Source organism: Crotalus tigris, unplaced genomic scaffold (assembly GCF_016545835.1).
Source record: "Crotalus tigris isolate CLP2741 ecotype Arizona unplaced genomic scaffold, ASM1654583v1 scf7180000017735.2152567, whole genome shotgun sequence".
NCBI lineage: Eukaryota > Metazoa > Chordata > Lepidosauria > Squamata > Viperidae > Crotalus > Crotalus tigris.
In genome coordinates this window covers 810,120-827,756 of record NW_024096601.1, presented here as the reverse complement: position 1 = coordinate 827,756, position 17,637 = coordinate 810,120, and the positions used below count along the sequence as shown (strand labels likewise).

The 17,637-nt window shown below is 50.0% G+C and overlaps 1 protein-coding gene across 9 annotated transcripts in view; it reads left to right on the top strand.

Annotated features, from left to right (window-relative positions):
- The window catches only part of PARP6 (poly(ADP-ribose) polymerase family member 6), a 32,543-nt gene that overhangs the window by 10,062 nt on the left and 4,844 nt on the right, over nucleotides 1-17,637 (top strand). For 2 of the 9 annotated variants that reach the window (XM_039339482.1, XM_039339486.1), the window contains 13 exons: nucleotides 1,498-1,564; nucleotides 2,116-2,265; nucleotides 2,568-2,745; nucleotides 4,741-4,794; nucleotides 5,968-6,063; nucleotides 8,125-8,217; nucleotides 9,329-9,454; nucleotides 9,894-9,959; nucleotides 10,200-10,267; nucleotides 11,078-11,126; nucleotides 12,450-12,562; nucleotides 13,893-13,965; nucleotides 16,786-16,855. In XM_039339482.1, coding sequence (XP_039195416.1) covers nucleotides 1,498-1,564; nucleotides 2,116-2,265; nucleotides 2,568-2,745; nucleotides 4,741-4,794; nucleotides 5,968-6,063; nucleotides 8,125-8,217; nucleotides 9,329-9,454; nucleotides 9,894-9,959; nucleotides 10,200-10,267; nucleotides 11,078-11,126; nucleotides 12,450-12,562; nucleotides 13,893-13,965; nucleotides 16,786-16,855 — 1,203 coding nt within the window. The remainder of the gene's footprint in view (nucleotides 1-1,497; nucleotides 1,565-2,115; nucleotides 2,266-2,567; nucleotides 2,746-4,740; nucleotides 4,795-5,967; nucleotides 6,064-8,124; nucleotides 8,218-9,328; nucleotides 9,455-9,893; nucleotides 9,960-10,199; nucleotides 10,268-11,077; nucleotides 11,127-12,449; nucleotides 12,563-13,892; nucleotides 13,966-16,785; nucleotides 16,856-17,637) is intronic. The other 7 variants (XM_039339485.1, XM_039339484.1, XM_039339483.1 and 4 more) reach the window with 7 other exon arrangements.

Genomic DNA, 17,637 nt, shown 5'->3' with positions numbered 1-17,637 from the left:
TGTCTTTTTCTCTTCCATTTCCTGCTGTAACTGCTGTGTGTTGGAGTTTGCTGTATTACCATGTGTATGTATATTGTTCCTGGTGTATGATATTGTAGATAGTGTAAGATAAACCACCATTTAATATAGACCACTGTTTACTATGTTTACTCCTGGGTTAGCGCAGTAAGACGGTGCACACTGTGACACAATCTCTCTACTGGAACAAAGGGAACTCTTCTGACCCACAGACCCTGATCAGATGATCCTGATCAAGGTGCTCTCTTTTAGTTGCTCTTATGCCCATCTTGTTTGTCTCTTGAGAAACCTATATGTGGGTCAAGAAGCAACAGTGAGAACTGGACACGGAACCACTGATTGGTTCAAAATTGGGAAAGGAGTCCGGCAAGGCTATATACTGTCGCCCTGCCTATATAACTTATATGCAGAGCACATCATGAGAAAGGCAGGGCTAGATGAATCAAAAGTTGGAATTAAGATTGCCGGGAGAAATATCAACAACCTAAGATGTGCAGATGATACCACTCTTATGGCAGAAAGTGAAGAGGAACTAAAGAGCCTCTTGATGTGGGTGAAGAAGGAGAGTGCAAAAGTTGGCTTGAAACTCAACATTAAGAAAACCAAAATCATGGCATCCGGCCCTCTCAATTCCTGGCAAATAGATGGGGAGGAAATGGAGGTGGTGACAGATTTTATTTTCCTGGGCTCCAAGATCACCGCAGATGGGGACTGCAGCCAAGAAATTAAAAGACGCTTGCTCCTGGGGAGGAAAGCTATGGCAAATCTAGACTGCATACTAAAAAGCAGAGACATCATCCTGCCAACAAAAGTGCATATAATCAAGGCCATGGTCTTCCCAGTTGCAATGTATGGATGTGAAAGTTGAACCATAAGAAAGGCTGAGCGCCAAAGAATTGAGGCCTTTGAACTATGGTGCTGGAGAAGACTCCTGTGAGTCCCCTGGACTGCAAGGCGATCCAACCGGTCAGTCCTAGAGGAGATCAACCCTGACTGCTCTTTAGAAGGCCAGATCCTGAAGTGGAAACTCAAATACTTTGGCCACCTAATGAGAAGGAAGGACTCACTAGAGAGGAGCCTAATGCTGGGAAAGATTGAGGACAATAGAAGAAGGGGACGACAGAGAATGAGGTGGCTGGATGGAGTCAGCTGAAATGGACTCCAGAAGATGGTAGAGGACAGGAAGGCCTGGAGGAACGTGGTCCATGGGGTCGCGATGGGTCGGACACGACTTCGCAATTAACAACAACAACAAATGAATAGAGAGAGAGAGAGAAAAAAAACTCCCCCATCCTTATCAAATGGCTTTTCTTTTGCTCCATACCAGGAAACAGTCATGTGTTTCAAAGTGAGGGGGAGGGTTGGGGGATGTTGTGGTCTCACTTTCCCCTTCCACGTGCAACTTTGATCAGGGTTAGCTGGATTTCACATTAGACTCCTGGCTCACTGCTAACCCTTTACTCTGGCTTTGTTTTCCAGAACCGTCCATCGAGGTTTTCCAACCATCCAACAAGGAAGGGTTTGGACTGGGCCTTCAGCTGAAGAAGTGAGTCAGGGGTTGGTTCTTTTAATCCTGGGCCATGAGGCAGAGCAACCCGTTCCTATGGCCTCCAACTGCAGGACAGAGGGATTGTTTCTTGCAAGGCAAAACAAGTCCTCCTCCTGCCTTGAAATGCCTAAGTACGCAAAAGGCAAAAAGCCAAGAACATTCCTATGCCACCTATCCCTGAAGTAGTTTGTCACACCCTGGTCCTGTCTGAATGAGCGTCTTTCCGAAGATAAACTAGCAGCTTCGTTGCTAGTCATCTTACATTTATTTGTCTAGTGATGAAACTGGTTTATTTTCGAAAAGACGCCCATTCAGACAGGACCAGTGTGTGACAAACTACAGGGGTAGGTGGCTTTTTGTCCTTTGTGGACTTGGGAGTTGTAGTGATGGGAAGGACGAAGCCCTGAGGTCTTTTCTCTCTGTCCTTTCTTCCTTTTTCTCATTCACCCGTTCAGATCAGGCGGGGAAACACCCCCCCCCCCAAAGAGTATGCCTTGTGGCGTTCTCTGCTGTCTAGTTCTATCAGTCCTTGTTGATCCTCTTCACAGGATCCTGGGCATGTTCACATCCCAGCAATGGAAACACCTCAGCAACGACTTCCTCAAGACCCAGCAGGAAAAGCGGCACAGCTGGTTCAAAGCCGGTGGCACAATCAAAAAATTCCGTGCCGGTCTCAGCATCTTTTCACCCATCCCCAAGTAGGGTTGCTGTCTTTTCCTTTCTCTTGTTAAGAGGGTGGTGGAGGTGCTTGGAAGCTTCCATTGGACATGGAAGGTGGCTGGGCTGCTCTTTATGGTCCTCTCTTCCTAAGAGAGACACGGAAGTAGTTGGGAACTCTCCACCGGACATGGAAATGGAGGGAAGCCCAAATGCCCAATCGCAGAGGTTGGCCCTTAGCTATGAAACCCAGCTCTTACCCAGTCCAGGATCTCATGATTCTCCTTTTTCATGCCCAAACTGGAGATCCCTCAACTGATGCACGTCTCTTTGGCACATGCAGGTCTCCCAGTTTTCCTGTCATCCAGGACTCGATGCTCAAGGGCAAACTTGGCGTCCCAGAGCTACGGGTCAACCGCCTCATGAACCGTTCTATCTCCTGCACGATGAAGAATTCTAAGGTGGAAGTTTTTGGCTACCCTCCCAGCACCCAGGCAGGTGTCGTCCCATTCAACATCCTGGTGGGTTCCCTCTCTGCCCTTGTCCCTTCGGGGCTGGTTGGGAGAGTTCATTTTTGGGTTCTGCCTCCCTCCTTGGAGAAATTAGAATCAAAAGAGACAATCCTCAGACTCTTGGAGTTCAATGCGTTGGGTTGCAGGTGGGGGAAAGAACGGATCTGAAGGCCTCTCTCTGCTCCAGGGGCCTTCAAACTTGGCCCTTTTATGACTGGTGGACTTCAACTCTTCCTCAGCACGCTGGCTGAGGAATTCTGGGAGTTGAAGTCCACCAGTCATAAAAGGGCCAAGTTTGAAGAGCCCTGTCTTAAATCTAACAAACAAAATGGAGGCTGGCTGAGGAACTCTGGGAGTTGAAGTCCACCAGTCATAAAAGGGCCAAGTTTGAAGACCCCTGTGTTAAATCTAACAAACAAAATGGAGGCTGGCTGAGGAACTCTGGGAGTTGAAGTCCACCAGTGATAAAAGGGCCATGTTTGAAGACCCCTGACATAATGTGTGGGGGAAATAATGCTAACTCAGAAAGAGTTAAACCGATGTTTCTCAACCTCGGCCATTTTAAGAGGTGTGGACTTCAACTCCCAGAATTCCCCAGCCAGCTATGCTTTGTCCCCAACCTGCTCTTCTACCTTGTGGCATCACATAATGTAGGGCTCTTCAAACGTAGCCTTTTATGACGTGTGGACTTCAACTCCTAGAATTCCTGAGCCAGCCACGCTGGCTGAGGAGTTCTGGGAGTTGAAGTCCACAAGGCATAAAAGGGCCAAGTTTGAAGATCCCTGCTCTACTCCAATTATCCATTCAGGAAACATCCTGCAATCTCAAAATAGCAGAACGTTGAGGTTCCACTGCCTTGATATTTTATTGGTAGCCGAGAATTATTATTATTATTTAAAAAAAAAATTGGTTAAGAGCCAAATTTAAAAAGCCCATTGCTCACTTTCTGAAAAGATTCATTACTTGGAATGAAGAACCGTCCAGTAATTTCTACAACTGTAGTTCTATTAAAAGTTTTATTTGGATTTTTGTTCTGGAGTTCCGTAGAGACTTTTAGTCTCTCTTAGCTGCCAAGTGCAGCTGAGGGAAAAATCCCTTTGGCTGGAACCTGGCTGGAAATTGTTTTTCACTCTGCCCAGAGAATAGGATAGCATCCCTTTTTCCATTTTGATATCCCCAATATGTAGGAAGCCAGGTTTGGTTGGCTGTCTTGAGGAAAGCAAAACAAATGCCCTGCATCAGGGGTGGGGAACCTTGGCTCTTTTATGACTTGTGGACTTCAACTCCCAGAACCAGCCATGCTGGCTCAGGAACTCTGGGAGTTGAAGTCCACAAGTCATAAAAGAGCCAAGGTTCCTCCCCCCCCCACCGCCCTAGATGGTTGGGAGCTGCCAGGGCCCATTTCCCATCTAATTATGGCTGGGACACCTTCCCATCACTGGCTCCATAAAGTGTTTAACTGGGAGAAAGATTTTTGGGTGTAAAATAGGTTCCTTGACACTAAGCTGCCCAGTCATGTATGTCAACAGTGGGCCTCCCATCAGAGCTAAGGAGTATTTTTAAGGGGTTGGTTTGACATGATATCTAAAACTTTGCAAAACATATCTTGGATACATCCCCTCGGAGTGCGCTCCTTTCTACAAGCTGAAGGAATGACTATCCTCCTTCACCCTGTGGGGATAAACAAGCAGTTTTCCTCGGCACCTTTGCAGTGATAGGAAGCCAGCTGCCCTCCAGATGTGCCAGCTTCAACCTGAACGGTCAACCTTTGCAGATTGTGAAAATGGTAGTCTCCACTTAGAGAGGGCCACAGGTTCCCCTACCTAGGAAGAGAGTGAGCTCACATAGGCTGCAAAGTTCTCAGCTGACATTCCCAGAGTTCCTTCATGAGGAGATTTCCTGGGATGACCACAGGTCTGAGCTGCGGATGAAGGGGCTGTCCGGATAATGAGTGCGCAGGTGCCAAGTCATGTGGTGCTCTCTTTCCTTGTGTTTTGTCCACAGGTTGGTGGCCACTGCAAAAACATCCCCACCTTGGAATATGGTTTTCTCGTCCAGGTAAATATCCGTGCATCCTCCTTTGCTTTCATATATTCTACTTCATTCAGTATTATATCCCACACCTGTGCTGTCACCTTGCTGATCCCTTGCTTCTGAGATGAGGTTGACTTGAGCAGCCTGGCAATGCTTTTCCAGGCCTGCTTTGAGATCCACTAATGGGAAAGGCTGAGGATTGACTCTGGACCTTCTCGAAGCTGAGGCTGCACTAGCAGTAGGGGAGTTGGTTTTTCTGACTTCCCTGTGGTCTCTCTCTCTTTCTCTATCTCTCTGTTTCTGTCTCTCTGTCTCCGTCTCTGTCTCTCTGTCTGTCTCTCTTTGTCTCTCTGTCTTTGTCTCTCTGTTTCTGTCTGTCTCTCTTTGTCTCTCTGTCTCCGTCTCTGTCTCTTTTTGTCTCTCTTTCTCTGTCTGTCTGTCTCTGTCTTTCTATCTGTCTCTTTGTCTCTGTCTATCTCTCTGTCTCTGTCTCCATCTCTCTGTCTCTCTCTTTGTCTCTCTGTCTCTGTCTCTCTGTTTCTGTCTCTGTCTCTCTTTCTGTCTCTGTCTCCGTCTCTCTCTCTCTTTGTCTGTCTCTCTTTGTCTCTCTGTCTCTGTCTCTCTCTCGTCTCTCTCTCTCTGTCTCTTTCTGTCTCTCTGTCTCTCTCTCTTTGTCTCTGTCTCCGTCTCTGTCTGTCTCTCTGTTTCTGTCTCTGTCTCTCTTTCTGTCTCTGTCTGTCTCTCTTTGTCTCTCTGTCTATGTTTTTTTCTCTCTCTCTTTGTCACTTTCTGTTTCTGTCTCTCTCTCTTTGTCTCTGTCTGTCTCTCTTTGTCTCTCTGTCTCTGTCTCTCTGTTTCTGTCTCTGTCTCTCTTTCTGTCTCTGTCTCCGTCTCTCTCTTTGTCTGTCTCTCTTTGTCTCTCTGTCTCTGTCTCTCTCTCGTCTCTCTCTCTCTGTCTCTTTCTGTCTCTCTGTCTCTCTCTCTTTGTCTCTGTCTCCGTCTCTGTCTGTCTCTCTGTTTCTGTCTCTGTCTCTCTTTCTGTCTCTGTCTGTCTCTCTTTGTCTCTCTGTCTATGTTTTTTTCTCTCTCTCTTTGTCACTTTCTGTTTCTGTCTCTCTCTCTTTGTCTCTGTCTGTCTCTCTTTGTCTCTCTGTCTCTCTCTCTCTGTCTCTCTCTCTCTGTCTCTGTCTCTCTCAGATAATGAAATATGCAGAGCAGAGGATTCCTACTTTGAACGAGTACTGTGTGGTATGTGACGAGCAGCACGTCTTCCAGAATGGGTCCATGCTGAAGGTACTGCACCTCGTGAAGCGTCGATTTCTCTGTGGAGTCCTTGGTGCTTCCTGCGCTTGCTTGTTGCTCGCAGACGTTTCATTACCTGATTAGGTTATGTCATCAGTGCTAGTGAGTGTCGGGTTTTCTCCCTGTTTATGTACAGCAGGTGGTTCTGCCCTTCTTAGCAGGGTGTGTCTGTGTGTGTGTGCTTGTTCTTGATTTCACTCGTTTCACTTCCTTCTGTCAGCATAAACAGCTGGGAAGGGACCGACCGGAATATTTCCTGCACCCTTATGGAAAAGTCGAGTTCAGGAGTCACCGGGGTTCTTTTGCCAGATCTTTGATGGCAAGGAGGTCTCGATGGTCTAGTTCAGTAATGGCAAACCTTTGAGAGACCAAGTGCCCAAAAACTGCCCCTACCCGTCCCCACTCCACACCCCGCCCCACCTGCGGGGCCACCCACCGCCTCCACGGCCTGCCGCAGCAGATCGCCCAGGCTGCCCAGCAGCGCCATGGTGGCCACGCCCTCCGTCCATGCCCTGCAGCATCATCTGCGCATGATGGAGCGCGAGGGCAGAGTCATGTCCTTGGCTGCGCCGCTCTGCATGGACTGCGGCCGGGGGCAACTCTCCACCGAGGGGGCTGCTTGTGAGGAGGGGGCTGGGGGGGGAGGCAGGGCTGAGGCAACAGGACGCGTGCCCACAGCGAGGGCTCCGAGTGCCGCCCCTGGCACACGTGCCATAGGTTCGCCACCCCTGGTCTAGTTTAAGCAGAGAACTGAAGAACTGGAAACATTCCCAGGTTAATGGAGCAGGAAGTGGTAAGCCACGTTAGGCAGAATACAGGTGGTCCTCAACTCACAAACATTGATTTAGTGACCCGTTCAAAGTGACCACGGCAGAGGGAAAACGAACTTACGACCGTTTTTCATGCGGCCATTGCAGCTTGGCAATTGGGGCACATATATGACGGTTGCAGTCCCCTTTTGTGACCTTTCTGACAAGCAAAGTCAATGGGGAAGCCAGAGGCAACTTAACCACCGTGTTCCTAATTTAACAGCGGCAGTACTTCACTTAACAACCGTGTGCAAGAAAGGTTGTAAAATGGGGCAAGGCTCACTGGACAAACGTCTCAGCCACAGACGTTTTGGGCTTAATGGTGGTTGTAACACTAGGACTAACTAGTTTAGCAGACAGCAGTGTTCTGCTCAAAATAATAATAATAATAATAATAATAATAATAATAATAATAATAAGGATGAGGATGATGTTGATGATGATGTTGGAAGGGACCTTGGAGGTCATCTAGTCCAACCCCCTGCTCAGGCTAACTTACTAGTTTAGCAGACAGCAATGTTCTCAAAATAATAATAAAGTTGAAAGGGACCTTGGAGGTCATCTAGTCCAGCCCCCTGCTCAGGCAGGAAACCCTATACCATTTCAGACAAATGGCCATCCAGTCTCTTCTTAAAAACTTCCAGTGTTGGAGCATTCACCGCTTCTAGAGGCAGGTTGTTCCACTGATTAATTGTCCTCCCTGTCAGGAAGTTTCTCCTCAGTTCTAGGCTGCTTCTCTCCTTGGTTAGTTTCCATCCGTTGCTTCTTGTCCTGCCTTCAGGTGCTTTGGAGAATAGCTTGACTCCCTCTTCTTTGGGGAAACCCCTGAGATACTGGAACGCTGCTATCCTGTCCCCCCTCGTCCTTCTCTTCATTAAACTAGACATACCCAATTCCAGCAACCGTTCCTTGTATGTTTTAGCCTCCAGTCCCCTGATCCTCTTTGTTGCTCTTCTCTGCACTCTTTCTAGAATCTCGACATCTTTTTTATGACGACAGCAGCAATGCGTCTCAAGCTTTTGCACCTGTGTGTGACCTCATATTTACGTACAACGCGATCCTGCCTTGTTGTCGTGTTACACTACGAGCATTTTGAATTTCCCACGCACTCTTTATGTTCTGTGCCAGAAAGAAGCCCAATCCCTTCGTGAATGGAGGAGAACTCGGCCTTAAGGGAGGATCCAGAAGGGCTGTCAATGGCTTTGGTGTCCTTTCTCACTAACGACGTGGCTTTTGTTTTTAGCCAGCTGTGTGCACACGAGAGCTCTGTGTCTTCTCTTTCTACACCTTGGGTGTGATGTCTGGTGCTGCAGAAGAGGTGGCCACGGGAGCAGAGGTACTAAGAGTTGGGGTCCAAACTGGAAGGGGAGCATATGCAGCAGGGGTCTTCAAACTTGGCCCTTTGATGACTTGTGGACTTCAACTCCCAGAATTCCTCAGCCAGGCACGCGTGCCTGGCTGAGGAATTCTGGGAGTTGAAGTCCACAAGTCATCAAAGGGCCAAGTTTGAAGACCCCTGCTATACAGTATAAAGGGGTTAGACCTCGGGCCGAGGGTCTGACGTAAACTCTGGGCTAATTCTTGTGTTCTCCATGAAGTGTGAGTGTGTGGACCACTTTTAGAAGTGGGACTCTTTTATTCGTGCTTATCCCAACTTGGTACCCTCAAGTCCCAGTAGACCTCGTCTCTAATGAAGCCTTCGCTCAACTCATTTGGAAGGCTTCAGGTTGGAGAGACGCGCGGTCTCCACCCACCCAAAGGTGTGACAGCACCTTTGGCAGTTTGGTTTTGAATACGGCCTCCCCAAATATGCACGTGCTGTGTGGGAACAGGAAGAGGAGAGAAAGGGATGGTGAAAAAAAGTCACTCCTGGTGATACATATTCATTTCCACACTGGTGTCCCTGAATCTGTCTGCATAACTCTTGCTAATCAAGATGGAAATGAAATATCAAATTGCCCCCCTGAAATGAAATATCAGATTTCTTTCTTTCCTCCCTTCTTCCCTCTTTCCTTCCTTCCTCCCTCCCTCCTTCCCTTTCCTTCCTTTCCTTCTTTCCTTCCTTCCTTCCCTCCTTCCTCCCTCCCTCCTTCCCTCTTTCCTTCCTTCCTTTCCTTCTTTCCTTCCTCCCTCCCTCCTTCCCTCTTTCCTTCCTTCCTTTCCTTCCTCCCTTCCTTCCTCCCTCCTTCCCTCTTTCCTTCCTCCCTCCCTCCCTCCTTCCCTCTTTCTTTCCTTTCCTTCTTTCCTTCCTTCCTCCCTCCTTCCCTCCTTCCTTCTTTCTTTCCTTCCTTTCTTCCTCCCTCCTTCCTTCCTTCCTTCTTCACCCATCTCAGCAAATGACTCTGGGCAGCTCATAATCTGGGCTGTCAGTTGGAAGTAGAGTAGGAGAGCTGTTGTAATGGAGATGAGCCAGTCACAGTCTTTCTTCCGTGTCTACTTTCCTTCAGGTAGTCGACCTGCTGGTAGCCATGTGCCGGGCGGCTTTGGAATCCCCACGCAAGAGCATCATCTTTGAGCCTTACCCATCTGTTGTGGATCCCAGTGACCCCAAGACCCTTGCCTTCAACCCCAAGGTTGGTGCCGTTCTTCAGCACAAAGCGTTCTTACCTGCGGTGGGATTTGTAATGGCCAATAACACTCACCCTAGGAATCCAGTGTCTACGTTATAGAAGTCTACCTTATAGAAAACAACTGCCGGTCGTTTTGTTGTTTAGCTGGAGTGACGTTTCTTAACCTTGACAGCTTTAAGATGGGTGGACTTCAACTCCCAAATGGGTGGACTTCAACTCCCAGAATTCCCCACCCACGCTGGCTGGGGAATTCTAGAAGTCCATGTATCGTAAAGCTGTCAAGGATGAGAAGCTCTGAGCTGGGGGCTCAGACACCTGCCCAGACCCTGGTCAGCAACAAGAACTTTGTAGTCTGTCACCAATTCAACCAGTAGAACCAGAAGGACGTAAGAGTGGCTTATTTGTATTTTTGACCCATATCTCCTCTTTCATTGACCTATAGAAAAAGAATTATGAGAGGCTGCAGAAGGCCCTGGACAGCGTCATGTCAATCCGTGAAATGACTCAAGTATGCATTTGCACTTTATGTCTGGGTTAGATGAAGCCCATCTCTCGTCAGGAGAGAGCTCTCATGTTGATGGAATGCATAGAAGTGGTGTGAACTAGAGCACATGAACCCCTGTGCGTGTTGATGTAGCATTGTACGTACGCGTTCCTCTGTAGAGTTGTGAAATCAGTAGCTTGGCCCATTCAGAGTGACGGTAGGAAGCGTGGCCGTCGTTCTGAAGTGGCTGCCTTCTTTTTTCAGGGCTCTTACCTGGAGATCAAGAAGCAAATGGACAAGTTGGATCCTTTGGCCCATCCCCTCCTACAGTGGTAAGTAAGCAGATAATAACTATGGTGCAGAGGCTGCTGGAAGCCAAGTAAGAGTAAGGCATGAGATGGGGGCTGGGAGAGTAAGTGGAATTACCTCTGCAATGGTTGCAGTCCTTCAGGACACCCCTATTGAAACATATCCCACTGGGGTGGGCAACCGTGGCCCCTTTATCACCCACCCTGGCTCAGGAATTCTGGGAGTTGGAAGTCTACAGGTTGTAAAGGGGCTTAGTGGCCCACCCCTGCACTAGACCTTGGTTTGATTTCAGGACCTTGAGTTTCAAATGCCACAGATGATCATGGGGCTGGTTGCCCTAATCTCCACTCTGAAACTTGGGCTCCCTTCTTCTCAAAGGATCTTTGAAAAATGAGCTTCTCACGGGAAGATAAATTTTCCACACTCCTGCTATCCCACCAGGCATCTTCTGCTAAATTGCCCTAGATCAAGGGTGGGGAACCTTGGCTCTCTTATGACTCGTGGACTTCAACTCCCAGAATTCCTGAGCCAGCAGGGGTGGTGGGGAACCTTGGCTCTCTTATGACCCGTGGACTTCAACTCCCAGAATTCCTGAGCCAGCAGAAGTGGTGGGGAACCTTGGCTGTCTTATGACTCGTGGACTTCAACTCCCAGAATTCCTGAGCCAGCAGGGTGGGGAACCTTGGCTCTCTTATGACTTGTGGACTGCAACTCCCAGAATTCCTGAATGCTGTTCCCGTAGCCTAGGTGGAGATTCTTTTGGGCTGTGCTCTCTGTGGATTGAAGGTGCCTAGGCCTTTTCCCTACTCTGACTTTCTCTCCGCCCTTCCTAGGATAATTTCCAGCAACAGATCTCACATTGTCAAGCTACCTCTCAGCAGGGTATGTGACCATCCTCCCTTCTTTTGCTTGCAATCAACCCACTCGAGGTGGGCGCATGAGAGCGAAACATCCCGTAACTCAGTAGTAAACTGCAGATTTTGTGCACGCAGCTGGTCCCCGAGTTCTAGTCCCATCTTTTCCAGTTAGAGCAGGGGTGTCAAACTTGTCACATCACGTGACGTGTCGCAACGTATCGTGACGTTTTCCTCCATTTGCCGGAGCCGGGGTGGGCGCGGTTTCGCCATGACGCATCCGGCCTGCGAGCCGGCATTTTGACACCCCTGAGTGAGAGGATGCAGCAAACCTCTTGCCTGGCAGCCATCTCACCTGGTTCCCTAAACATCCACCCCTTTTAAATGCTGCGAAGTTAGGAACCCTTAAGCCAGTGGTGCTCCACCGGTGGGTCGGGACCCCATCTGGGGTCGAACGGCCATTTCACGGGGGTCGCCAAACAACGCAGTCCACCATTTTTTTCCCCCTTTTCCTTAGCTGTGCTCCTCCCTTTTTTTCTATTGGCTTTTGGAAGCCAATAGAATAGATTCTCTTGAATAGAGTCTAATTCTATTGGCTTTCAAAAGCCAATAGGAATGGTCCAGGCTGTCTCTGCCCTGCTGAGCCCGCCAAAAGTCCCATTCTGCAAACGGTGCTGCACCAGTTGAGTAGTCCTCGACCTACAACCAGTTGAGTAGTCCTCGACTTACGACCAGTTGAGCAGTCCTCGACTTACGACCGGTTGGGGGGGTTGTGGCATTAAAAAGGTTGAGAACCACTGCCTTAAGCTGTCATCCTGTAACCACCTATCTGGTAGTAACCCCACCCACCCTCTCTTTTGAGTTAGCCTTCCTACAACGGGCCATTTGCCAGTATCAGCGGTCTTTGTTCCTTTTGAGTTTTATTGGGATTCTTCTAAACGACTTGTTATTTTATTGCTGGCTCTTGCTAAGTTACGGCTTCCTTTTTTTTTTTTTCTTTTCCTCCCAAGGCTGCTTGCACTACTGTTTTTAAATAAGAGTCAAAAAGGCAGCCAGTCGCCTTCGAGTTGAGGTCCTGGGTTATGAGCCTGAATAATTTACCGTTTTTCTAGAATGCTCATAAAAACCTGTTTTGTTTTGTTTTTTTTTTTTTTAAAAAAAAAAAAACAGGATTAGGAAAAGGCAGGCTGTTAAATCAGAACTGGAGCTTGTCGGCAAAGACTACCTTGCATGATGGTTCTTCTCTCTCTCTCTCTCTCTCTCTCTCTCTCTTTCTTTCTTTCTTTCTGCTGTTGTGCCACTCTTTCTCCCCCCCCTTCTCCTTTTCACGTGGGTCCGCTTCCCTTGGTAGCAGCTGAAATTTATGCACACCTCACACCAGTTTCTCCTGCTGAGCAGCCCTCCTGCGAAAGAGGCTCGCTTCCGGACAGCCAAGAAACTGTACGGCAGCACCTTCGCCTTCCAGTAAGTCTCCAGGCACCGTTTCCCAGTCCCTCCCAGTCCCTCCTCCCAGTTCCGACCAGGAGGAGAAGCTCACGCCCTGCTTCCTGACTTTTCTCCTGCTGCTTCTCAATTACTAATGGGGCCTTTTTTTTAAAAAAAAAAAATCAGCTCAGTCTTCCTTGTTTGAGGCGTTTCTTGATTGTTCTCCTAAGCTTGGACTTCCGCCAAGCCTAGTGGCACTTCCTTTCTGCTCCTAGATGTGGACTCTACTATGTCCTTATATGGTGAGGATGAGCCATGGAGACCCTTTTCCTTGTCTTTGATATAGACCAGGGATGTCAAACTCAATTTCACTGAGGGCCGCATCAGCATTGCAGTTGCCCTGGGGGGGGGGGGAGTGGGTGTGGCCAGGGTGGGTGCGGCCTACTGGGTGGGTGTGGAGGGAGTGGGTGTGGCCTATTGGGTGGGCGTGGCCAGCTCTACATCGTTCGCATCAAGGATGCCTGGGCAGGAGTGGGACAGATCTGAGGGTCTCTGGCAGAAGGGGGTGGGACCGGGACAAGTGCCAAGGCATGGTCCACTGGAGGAGCCTCACTGTTCCTCTCAGGCCATGCGGGGGGGGGGCTGGATGGTGGCGGGGGCTGCCCGGAGCCCTGGGCAGCAGAGGTCAAAACGCCCAGCCTGGCCCTTGAGCATCCACAGCACCAAGCCCAGCCCCACTTACCCAAGGGGGTGCCCAGCTGCACTTACCTTCTCTTCCTCAAGGCTGCTGCTGCTGTGCTTGCTCTCCTTAGCCAGGTTGCTCATGATGGGTACCAGGGCAAAGTCAGAGGGAGACTGAATGTGTTTCAGCATAGATGGCCACCACAAAATTGTACATGGGCTCCCGGCCGGCCGGCCTGAGCCAGGGACAAGGCAGCAGGGGGCCATTCGCTCACTGTTTCCAGGATGGCTTTGCGGGTCACATGAAACCACTTCGCAGGCCACATCCGGCCCCCGGGCCTTGTGTTTGACATGTCTGATATAAACAGAAAGCGTGGGAAAACTCTGGGGGTGATTTGGGGTGCTTTATCAAGAGATTGTTCAGGCTTTTTTCTTCTTTTCTTTTTTTTCTTTTCTTTCTTTTTCCTTTTCTTTCTCTATATTTTTTTTTTACCCCTTTGGATGCAAAGTGGTCCGGGAAGCAGTGGTTTCTGCAAGCGATTTCTGCAGATTTCACTTAGCCTGAGGGTGGCGGGTCCTCTGCCACAAGATCTTGCATTGAGGCGCGCATGCTCGCGTGATTGGTTCTCCGTGGTGGCAGAAAGGGCTCGCAAGTGACGCGTTTCTCTCCCCTCCCCTCCCCTTGCAGTGGCTCTCACATTGAGAATTGGCATTCCATTCTGCGCAATGGGCTGGTCAATGCATCCTACACCAAACTGCAGGTAAGGGACTGTGACGTGCTGCTGCCATTCTCGGTGGGACGGATCGAATCGCGGGAGGCTGTGGGCTTCCTGGGCTAACAGACCCCCTCCCCCTTCTTCAGATGATAATCATGGCTAGCCAGCTGACTTGTCCTGCTTCATTTGGGATCCCCTCTTGTCCCTTGGCTACAGGCAGCTCTGGGTGTCTGCCCCCCATCCCATCCCTGTGATACTCCTGGCCACTCCCAAGACTCTCCTGGAGCAACCCTTTGGACATTGACCTCTCCCTCCCAGCCACTGTTCATCCAGTCCTTCAGCAGTCCCTTGGTAGAGCGTCAGGGCTCAATGTGCTGGACCACAGCCAGCTTCTCTCCCCTCGGTGCCGTTGTAATAGCATCGCGTGGCTGAATGCAACAGGGCCTTGTGCCAGTTCTGGAGGCCAGCATGACTTAGCAAACTGAGCATGGATTAACTGCAGCCCATCCCTAATGATGTTCCTGGGAGGAAATGCTTTGCATTTCACACTACCTTTCAGTTGTGTTCATTGAAATAAAACACATCCACATACCTGCAGACGCACAAACCCTATTCTTCCATGCCAGTGTGTTGTGGCCTTAAAAGTCTGGTTTTATTTCTGCTTATCCTTTTCTTCTGAGGAGTTCAAGAGGACACGTTCTTCCTGCCTTAAAAAAAAAATAGTTAAAATCATCATTAAAAAACAACTTCAAATAGTTCCCCGCAACAACTAGCCCTCCTCTTTAAGCCACAGAATCAGCTCTGTGGCCAAGGGAGAATTTCTTCTGATTATGAGCCTAACAGTGAATAACTGCGGCAGACATTTGGTGTGTGTGTGTGGGGGGGGGGGGCAAATGAGTACTGTGTTCATCAAAGGAGAGCAGGAAAGACCAGGTAATTCTGGGGGAATCAAGGAACAGACTCTTGGCCTGACTATTTTAAAAGGTGACAGAACGAAGAAGGAACTACTAGGACACGGGTAGGCAACCTTGGCTCTTTTATGACTCGTGGACTTCAACTCCCAGAATTCCTGAGCCAGCCATGCTGAGGGGACAGGGAGAGGTTTCCAAGCTGAGCCATGCTGGCTCAGGAATTCTGGGAGTTGAAGTCCACCAGTCATAAAAGAGCCAGGGTTGCCTACCCCTGTACTAGGGGAAGGAGGCCGTTTCAGCATCCTCTCTGCATATTACTGAGGCGTGGTGGTGCAGTGGTGAGAACGCAGTACTGCAGGCTACTTCTGCTGCCTGCCGGCTGCCCTGCAGTTTGGCAGTTCGATTCTCACCGGCTCCAGGTTGACTCAAGCCTCCCATCCTTCCGAGGTCAGTAAAACGAGGACCCAGATTGTTGGGGGCAAATACGCTGATTTTAAACCGCCTAGAGAGGGCTGTGAAGCGGTATACAAGTCTAAGGGCTATTGGAGTTAAGAGCTGCGGTGGCAGACTCGTTCGAAGGCAGCGTTGCAGGCTGACTCTGCCCACCGCCAAGAGTTTGATCCTGACCGGCTCCAGGTTAACTCAGCCTTCCCTCCTTCCGAGGTGGGTAAAATGAGGACCCAGATTGTTGGGGGCAGACTCTGTAAAGCGCTTAGAGAGAGCTGTAAAGCACCGTGGAGCGGTATATATAAGTCTAAGTCAGCGGTTCCCAACCTTTTCTGTACCCCGCACCCTTAGAACGCATCGGATATATTTCCGTACCCCTTAACAAAAGTTCGAAGTGAATTTTGCATATATACTATAATTTTGAAACTTCCAAACCCAAGTTTTCGTACCCCCCCCTGGAACATCGTCTGGCACCTCCGGGGGGTGTCAACACCCCCAGTTGGAAGCCCCTGGTCTAAGTGCTATGGCTAAGTGCTATATTCCTGCTGCATGCCAAGCCACCCTCCTCTAAAAGTTTTAACTCTTTCTTTGCAGTGCGTATTTCCTCCCCCTCTCCCTGCAGAAAACCCCTGTCTAATTTGTAGAGCTGAATGCACAGGGCCGGCCCCTATCATCCAGCAGATTGAAGCCCCAACCCTGTGGGGTATAGGCTGAGAGTTAGCAGCAGCCTTGCAGGAGAGCCCCCTCCCGGCGTCACCCCCGTGCCGCCTCCAGGCGGGGTGAGATAGGATGCACCATATCCCATTGCCTGCAGGGAAGGCTGACTCCGTTGCAGCCCGCTTCTCTTGGATAAGGTCTCCTGGGGTCCCGTTTGCTGTTGGTTTTGGGGGGAAGACCCAGCCTCTGATCAGTAACTGACCACTGTATAGGACAGTGATGGCGAACCTTTTAGAGACCGAGTGCCCCAAAACCGGCCCACCCCCGCTCTGCCCACCCACTCCCGCCCTGCTCCGCCCTCACCCCGCCCACCCGCAGGGCCATCCACAGCCCGCTGCGGATCGCCCAGGTGGCCCTGCAGTGCCATGGTGGCCACGCCCTCCGCCCGCACCCCGCAACATCATCTGCTGCCCAGCTGCCACGTGCTTGGCTGTGCAGCTCCGCACGGGCCGCACCCGGGGGTGATTCTCCTCTGGGGGGGGGCTGCTGGTGAGGAGGGAGCTATGGGGTAAGGCAGGGCTGGGGCGATGGCATGCGTGCCCACAGAGAGGGCTCCGAGTGCCGCCTCTGGCACTAGTGCCATAGGTTCGCCACCACTGGTATAGAATAATAGTAGTAGGGGACTCTGCAGCCGGAGGAACGCTCACGTTTCCAGATAATTCCAGAGGGACGCACCGCAGTGTTTCAGGGTCCAGACTGTCCTGTGTCCTATCCCCTAGCCTTGTTTTGTTTTGTTTTGTTTTGTTTTTTGCTTTGTTTTTTCTGGCTCACATTGGTGTTTTTCTGCAAGCTGCATGGAGCAGCCTATGGCAAAGGCATCTATCTGAGCCCCATCTCCAGTATTTCCTTTGGATATTCAGGTAAGCGGCTCTCTCGTCATCCCTCCATCTGTCAGTGCACCCCGTGTCCTGCACATGCGCTTGCCTTGCATTCAAGAGCCGCTCTCACCCTCCCCTCCCCCCCTCGTGTTCTTCATCCACATGCTCCGGGTGGGGAAGGGAGCCATTCACTCCACGCATCTGGGTTGATTCTTCGGTGGACATCTTGCGCTGGGGGTGGCAGCCAGACCTAACCTTGGCCCTATCTCTCTCTTTCCCCCCCCCCCCTTGAGGCTAGACGGTCGCTTGTCTGAGACGGTATAGGTTCTCCTGCTTGAGCAGGGGGCTGGACTAGAAGACCTCCAAGGTCCCTTCCAGCTCTAGTCTGTTCATCCTTCTCCTTCCGAAATGTCCTCCCACCCTTGAGGATGATTCCCCTCCGTTGTGTCCTGAGAAGGTTGTGTACCTGTGGAGTAGGTTGCCAACTTGAGGCCATTGGAATGGGTGGGTTCTGCCATCCATCGCAATGGATTGTCATGACGCTTGGGAGCTGGGCGTGCCTTGGGGGGGGGAGGTTTGTTTTAAGACTGAGAGTTTCCCAAGCAAACCGTGTACACAAATGCAGACAGATGTGATCCCTGTTCAATATGGCAGCTGCCTCATGCACTTGTGGCCTGCCTTATAGACATATGTAATAATAATAATAATAATAGACAAAATGCCAAATCTAGTCTGAACATCTGGCTGACTGCGATGATCCATAATAATAATAATAATAGTAATAATAATAATAATAAGCAGCGCCTTGGGTGCAATCCCAAAAC